The sequence below is a fragment of the Mya arenaria genome, chromosome 12, assembly GCF_026914265.1.
Source record: "Mya arenaria isolate MELC-2E11 chromosome 12, ASM2691426v1".
Taxonomy (NCBI): Eukaryota; Metazoa; Mollusca; class Bivalvia; order Myida; family Myidae; genus Mya; species Mya arenaria.
This window is the reverse complement of record NC_069133.1, coordinates 45,756,510-45,763,296: the sequence shown is the minus strand read 5'-3', so window position 1 is coordinate 45,763,296 and position 6,787 is coordinate 45,756,510. Positions and strand designations below refer to the sequence as shown.

The following is a 6,787-nucleotide window of genomic DNA, read 5'->3' as shown; positions in this document are numbered from 1 at the left end:
CATATAGTTTCAAGACATGCTGGTATAAGTAAAGTTTAACAGTCGGCTGTTACATATCTTAATTATTGTGTAACCAGACTTACCAGACATACATGTATATTTGATAATAAAGGTCATCTAAGATATTTCCTCCTTGTTTGTACTTATAACGGTGCATTGAAGTATCTTGTGTACAGTTCAAATTTAATCAGATATGAATATATCCTTGAAATCTCTTCCAGCATGGAACTTGCTGCACACAAGTGTTTCCTGCATATATATATATACTTGAGGGCATAGCCAGAAGTTCGTGGAAAAGCTTGATAAAATGAAAACAATATGCAGCATATCTTAAAAACTTTCATACAATAATCAGGTAATTTGAAATTAAGAGTGCGAGGTTCACTGTATAGCATGTTATTACGACAACGTAGTGATCACTATGGAAACAGGTGGTCGCGCATTCCTTCGCAGTTGCTAAAATAACCCATGACAATCTCTTGTTTTGTTGACCACTCACATTGAAACCAATAAAACGGCGCGAAAGTTTGCACATTTGACGTGACGTAAATAACGTGTGATGAAGTTTTAAGACTAAACGCTAAGAAAAACTCCATCGCAAACACTTAAACTGATGAATGAAGCATCGAGTGAAACACCAGTGAAGCGAACGCTCGTGTACAAGTGGCACAAGCGGTTCAGTGAGGGGCGGGGCAGCATTTGTGGCGACGTGAGATCCGGGCGACCGGTTTCACAAACTACGGAGAGTGACGTCAAGGCCGTGAAAAACATCGTTGACGCTGATCGTCGAGTCACTCTTCATGAAATATGCAAGATGTTGGACATGAGTAATGGGTCGGTACGGAGGATAATGAAAGACAGTTTGAAAATGAGTCGAGCGAGTGCGCGTTGGGTTCGACGGTTGTTGACAGAAGATGAGATGAGCAAAAGATTACTTGAATCACGCCGATTCTTAGTTCGGTACGAAAAGAAAGGAAACCGTTTTCTAGAGAAGATAGTCACTTGCGATGAAACCTGGCTGTTTTATTACGACCCTAAAACAAAACAGCAAAGCAGTCAATGGAAGACTACCGGTTCCCCGCCTCTGAAGAAGGCACGATCATCCAACTCGATAGGAAAGCATATGTTTATTGTCTTCTTTGATGTGCACGGTGTTATTCTACTACATGCAATTCCGCAGGGTTAATCTGTGACGGGTGCTAACTATTCTATGGTAAAGTGATATATAACAAAATTCATTTTTATCAATATTTAGTTCTTGATTAAATCTGTATAAAACAATGTTTAAAAAAGTTTATGAATAAAAATATGGGATTGAATAAGTGTTAGTTTTAATTATGATATTTGAGTACGCAAAACGCGACAAATGCATTATGTTATAAGCCTCAGTTATGTTCTCCATTCAAGGTTTTAAGGCGTGACTTGTACAGGGCGATGGCATTAAAGAAACCACAGGCGTTACATGATGGGTGGATTCTTCACCATGATAATGCACCAGCGCATAGATCGGAGGAGGCCCAGACTACCGCGACAATCCAGCTTGAAGCGGCGATCATTCCCCCCCCCCTTATTCGCCGGACCTAGCACCATGCGATTGTGCCCTATTTCCGAAACTTAAATGTGAACTGAAAGGTAAATGCTTCAATGACTTTCAGGAACTACAGAGTGAAGCTCAGACACGCCTGTATTCTTACAAGTCAGAGTGGTTCAGTGACATTTACCGGCAGTGGGTAGCGAGACATCGACGTTGTATTGCGGCGAACGGCTCTTACTTTGAGAAGTTATGACGTTGACGTCAGATTCTAACGTTTGAACTGCGGGGGCTATACTGACCTCATGTTAATGAAAAAGCTGTAGTTTCCTTTATATTGTATGTATCAGTTTGGATCAGTTTGAAATTCTATATGTCATTTACAGCTGAAATAGATTTTATAGCGAGCTGACGTTCTTTGAAAAATGTTAAAATGTGTTGATTTTATAAAGTTATTCCACGAACTTCTGGCTATACCCTCGTTGGTAGGGGTTTTGTGGTGGTTCTCCCCTAGGAAAATTTAAACGAATTCTAGTCCGAAATGAGTACTTTTGTTCTCTGATATTGACATAAATAGTAAACTTGGTCGATTTTAGGGCGGGCGCACTACGCTTAATCCGCAAGCTGAACGTAATCAAAGTATTTGTACTCCAAATAAGAATTTTGTTGGTGAATTGGGAATACAACGCATAATAAAATGTTATGACTCCAATGAGTGTCCAACGTGACAAAACCTCAATTGGTGTTGCCTAGTCGGCATTTAACACAGCACAGAATCGGCTTGTATTCGAAATAAAATAAGTTTTGGGCTTAAACGGTAACTTATTGAATATGCGATATAATATCAAAAAGAAAACGTTGCAAATTTCCCTTGAAACAAAAATGCACTGAGATTATACGCTTCAGAATAGATATACAATACCTGGATGACATTTTTGTTGTTTCTTTAAATATTGTATGATAAACTATCTAAAGAATCATTTGCAAACAAAAGATCCCATAGACAGCCGAACATAATTTGAACCTGGTTAGAGTAAATGAATTCACCAAAAAAACCTTCTTATTAATTTTATAAATTAAAAAATGTAGAATTGGTAACATGTTATTGAATAATAACATATGTTATAGTTGAAGACATTGTATCTTAACCTGCTAATAGCAGATAATTAAAAGTCAAGCCTGTTATCCTTAAAATGGTTGGCTAAATGAGGGATCGCTCACTATATTTCCTTTGTAATATTTAATAAACCAGTGAGTCGGCTCATTTATTTTTCCTCAATAATCAAATAGATAAGTTGTATGGATTTAGTTAAAATTCTTCTCAAAACAATTTTATATGTTTTAAGTACGCTAACAAACAAGAACATGAAAGTTAAAGATTCATTGCGTGCATGATCTACATAAATTTACGCACAAGTTAATTAATATCCAGAAATAGTTTTTTCCTCAAAATTGACAGCTCCATATTCATTATCGATTTATTATCAGACTTAAAACATTACAGCTAATATATTTGTATTGTAATCACTCGATGTGCCAACAATACTTTATCCTCTTTTATATTGTTTTTTTCCCTAGATCATGCACTCATCTTTACTTGTCATTGCAAATGGTTATTGGGACAAAGTTCACCAAAACAATCCTCCTATCCCTATGCTCTTAAAATATAGTTCATGTTGTTTGTGAGTTGAAGTGTTGTATATAACATAGTGTTTATATATTTATATACTAAAATATTTCAAGACTATCGTAATAATGGAAAATTTGGATATCATGTAAGGCGGAATATTTTCCGGGGGTGTTTTGTCCAGGAATTTTGTCAGGGAGATGTTGTCCGTCTTTATAGACATTGGGATTTTTCGACCTCTTTTAAGCTGCACTTCATTGCTTGCACAGGGTATTTTGTCTAATATATTTGGAGTGTTATCACTCGATATTACAATATGTGCCAACAATACTTTATCCTATTTAATATTGTTTTCTCAACTTCTCACATTATGGACACACTAAAGTCATTATTCTTGTGGTATAGGTGTCTGCCTCTCACTCAAAAGGTTGTCGGTTCGATCAGCACCTGGCGTCTTTTTAATGATCACTCAAAAAGGACCATCACGGTACTTTCTTCCGTTACAGTTGATACATACCATGGGACAATTGACTGACAAAATTTCGTTGTAATTAATATGCAGGAGGCTGGGGAGATAACTCTTCTTCCAATGAAATCACATGTTTCACTCAAATATTGTTCAATATTTTGTTTTAATGGTGTTATTGTTTTTTCGTTAAATATTATGAACGATAGGAGAAAGGTCCACTACCTTCCTACCCACCCGTCGTATGTCCACTTTATAAAGTATAAAGTATTCTTGAATGTATGGGTTGAAAGACTGTATATGTGTCATTTTAATAATCAGTGAAACAAAAGATTTAAGGCGGTTTTGACGGTGTTGTCCCCCCCCCCCCTTCTAATTAAATGTCTGGTCAATAATACTGTTGGATCATCTTTCGTGGTTTCTTGTGGCCCATACATTCTTCTTATCATGCAATCGATCTACCATGTCATAGGAACCATGAAAATGCCACCTCGTGTGGAGAGGTAATTTGTTATTTCATTTCTCCAAGGAATTACTTAAACTGTGAACATAACCATATTTTGCAATTGGAGGAAACAAGAACCCTCTTGAGACGGTTGTTTATAGCTCGATTGGCAGTTCCTGTTGAGATATTTTGCATTTTGCTTGCTAAGATACGCACTTGATCAGAAATAATTCCATTATAATGCGATAAAAATGCATTCGAGTGCCGATATGCCAAATAATAAACCGTTCGTGTCCAATTGCAAAGTTCCCCTAAGCTTTGACCTTGACCTACTGACAGTTAACATAAGAGCTATCACAGAAGAGACGATTACCCGCAGACGCCGCCTGTACAAAAGATTGGTTAAATGTCGAGTTTTGAAATTAACATTATGAGCATTCCTTTAACACTTTATAAGTGTAGCTGCATTACTTTAGGCCTACATGAGACACAATATTTTTCAGACCATCCCTTTACTAACTCATCTGCCATAACTATTGGTAGACAAACTGAAATTTTACACGCATCGCATTTGTACAATCCTCCTTGCTGACCAACATTTTTCGAAGCTACATTGAACACATCTTTTTTTCATATCATTATTTTTTTACAAAGTCAACCCCATTCTGATAAATATATCTAGGAAGTTGCATGAGTGTAGGTTTTTTGTATGACCAAATAGGTTTTCAGATCATTATTTTTTACTAATTCAATTTGCAATTGATAAAACAATTGTTCAGTAGAGTGAAATGTCAAGTAAATCGTAAGCGCAAAACTAACCATTCTGGCCAACATCCCTTTAATAAGTGTAGGTGCAATTATTTTAGAGGTACGTCAGACCATATGTTATTAAGTCAAAGGCCATAACTTTTGTTAGACAGAATAAACTGTCAAGTAAACTGCAGGTGCTAATCTGCTCAAGCTGACCAATATTTGTATACAGTTCAACGAATGTATGTGAACATGAAACAACAGTTGTTTCAGGGAGGGACGTGATGCTACGTAACGCGAAGGTTTGCACTCCTATAAAAACCGCGTTTAAGTCTGAGAGTACAACTAGAGCTATCAATGGAAGTGACACCTACCCCATCCCAACTCACTGTCCGAGTATTATATTTTTAGAAGTAATTGAATGTTAAGATATGTTTTATATTACTGATACTGTTACGAAAAATGCCTTCACGAGTATACAAAATTATTGGTAACATTTTAGGCTGAAGTCTAAACTATATAAGTATGTAGTTTTACTATATAGGTATCAATCCGATTTTTTAATACTGCTAACAAAACAAGTCATAGGATATTTTTTGAAATCGATAGCCCCGATCATTTGTCCATATTTCTTGGTCAAACTGTGGTACCTTTGTTTTGCAAGAGTTTAAACCATTTTAACAGTGACCTTGATCTTTGACCAACTGAACCAAAAACAAAAGGTAACAAGGGCAACCTACAAGTAAAGTTTCATCATTCTACTAGATGAAACTGGTGTCAAGTTATTAAGCTGACATGGCATGGTCTACCAACAATGTGAACAATTAATCTTTTAAAATCTGTTAGTATAGTATAATATTCCACAACTTTGTCCATATATATCGTATATAAATTTCAAATAAGGCAATGAAAAAATATTCTTACACTCCGAACAAGCAATTCAGTGAATTTGGCAATGCTGGAAAATTCCATCTGGCACTAGAGCAACGCGCAGCAAGGCGCCACTTTTGATATATTATGTACATTATGAAAACGGAATTCTGACATCTTTATGCGTTTTTATGGCAAGTCCTATCAACGGCCCCTCAAGTGGCTTCGAGTATTTATCTTTTTGTTTTTATTCGGACCGGTGACACATTCGGGAGATTTTTCCAGGAATAAAGTCAGGGTGGTCTCTTTCATCCTACTTTTAAGCAAAACTTTATTTATTGCACAGGATTGTTTTTTCAATCGGTTTTAAAGTAAAAGTAACTTGGTCATCAAATTATGAGGTAAGATTTACTTTATGAATTTAGCTAAAATATCTAGTGATCGACGTTGCTCTTCAAATTAAGCGAGTTTATAAATCAAATTATAAAAGGGATAGCAATGTAACGGATATGGCACGACTCAGGGAAATGACTGTCAAATTTTCAGTTAGAATTGTACACATGTTCGCGTAATTGCTCGTCATGTTCTAAGTTGAGCACAAACGAACTCCGGAAATTAAATTTCTCCTTCCATCCACACAATTCTTGAATAACAAGGTCCATCCAAATTGGAAAACAATCCTCTGTGATCCTCTGTGATAACATATATAGGTTTTCCAGATCCCAGCAAGAATTTGTATCCTGGGCTTTTCCAATCAACTAGCAAGACTCTGAGATATAGTTTCAATGTATTTAGGTTAGAAACGAGGTTTATCAGACATCTCCTAAATAACAATTGTCATCAAACTATTTCTATCGGAGAATCTGATACATATTCGATTCAGAACTTACCCTATATGACTCAAATGGCATTCTTCATGTTTTGAGAGGCAATCAAATATGGATATTTTTTTTTTTTAAAGAATCCCAGCAAGTGCTTGGACTTTATCTAAATAATATAGAAATTGCAATTCAAATAAAACGCAAACTTGTTACTCACCTTTTCAAACCGTGTTATTGAACATGTATGTGACTTTTTACATGTAACTTGTTTCCCCTA

The 6,787-nt window shown here is 36.0% G+C and overlaps 1 protein-coding gene across 1 annotated transcript; it reads left to right on the top strand.

Moving 5' to 3' along the window:
- Nucleotides 1-613: 613 nt before the first annotated feature.
- Nucleotides 614-1,186, top strand: LOC128210732 (protein GVQW3-like). The gene has a single exon (XM_052915086.1). The coding sequence runs from the start codon at nt 614-616 to the stop codon at nt 1,184-1,186; it is 573 nt and encodes a 190-aa protein (XP_052771046.1).
- The last annotated feature ends 5,601 nt before the right edge of the window (nt 1,187-6,787 follow it).

Bases quoted from the DNA above. Each gene is read 5' to 3' on its own strand.
- LOC128210732 (XM_052915086.1), top strand. From the start codon at position 614: ATGAATGAAGCATCGAGTGAAACACCAGTGAAGCGAACGCTCGTGTAC.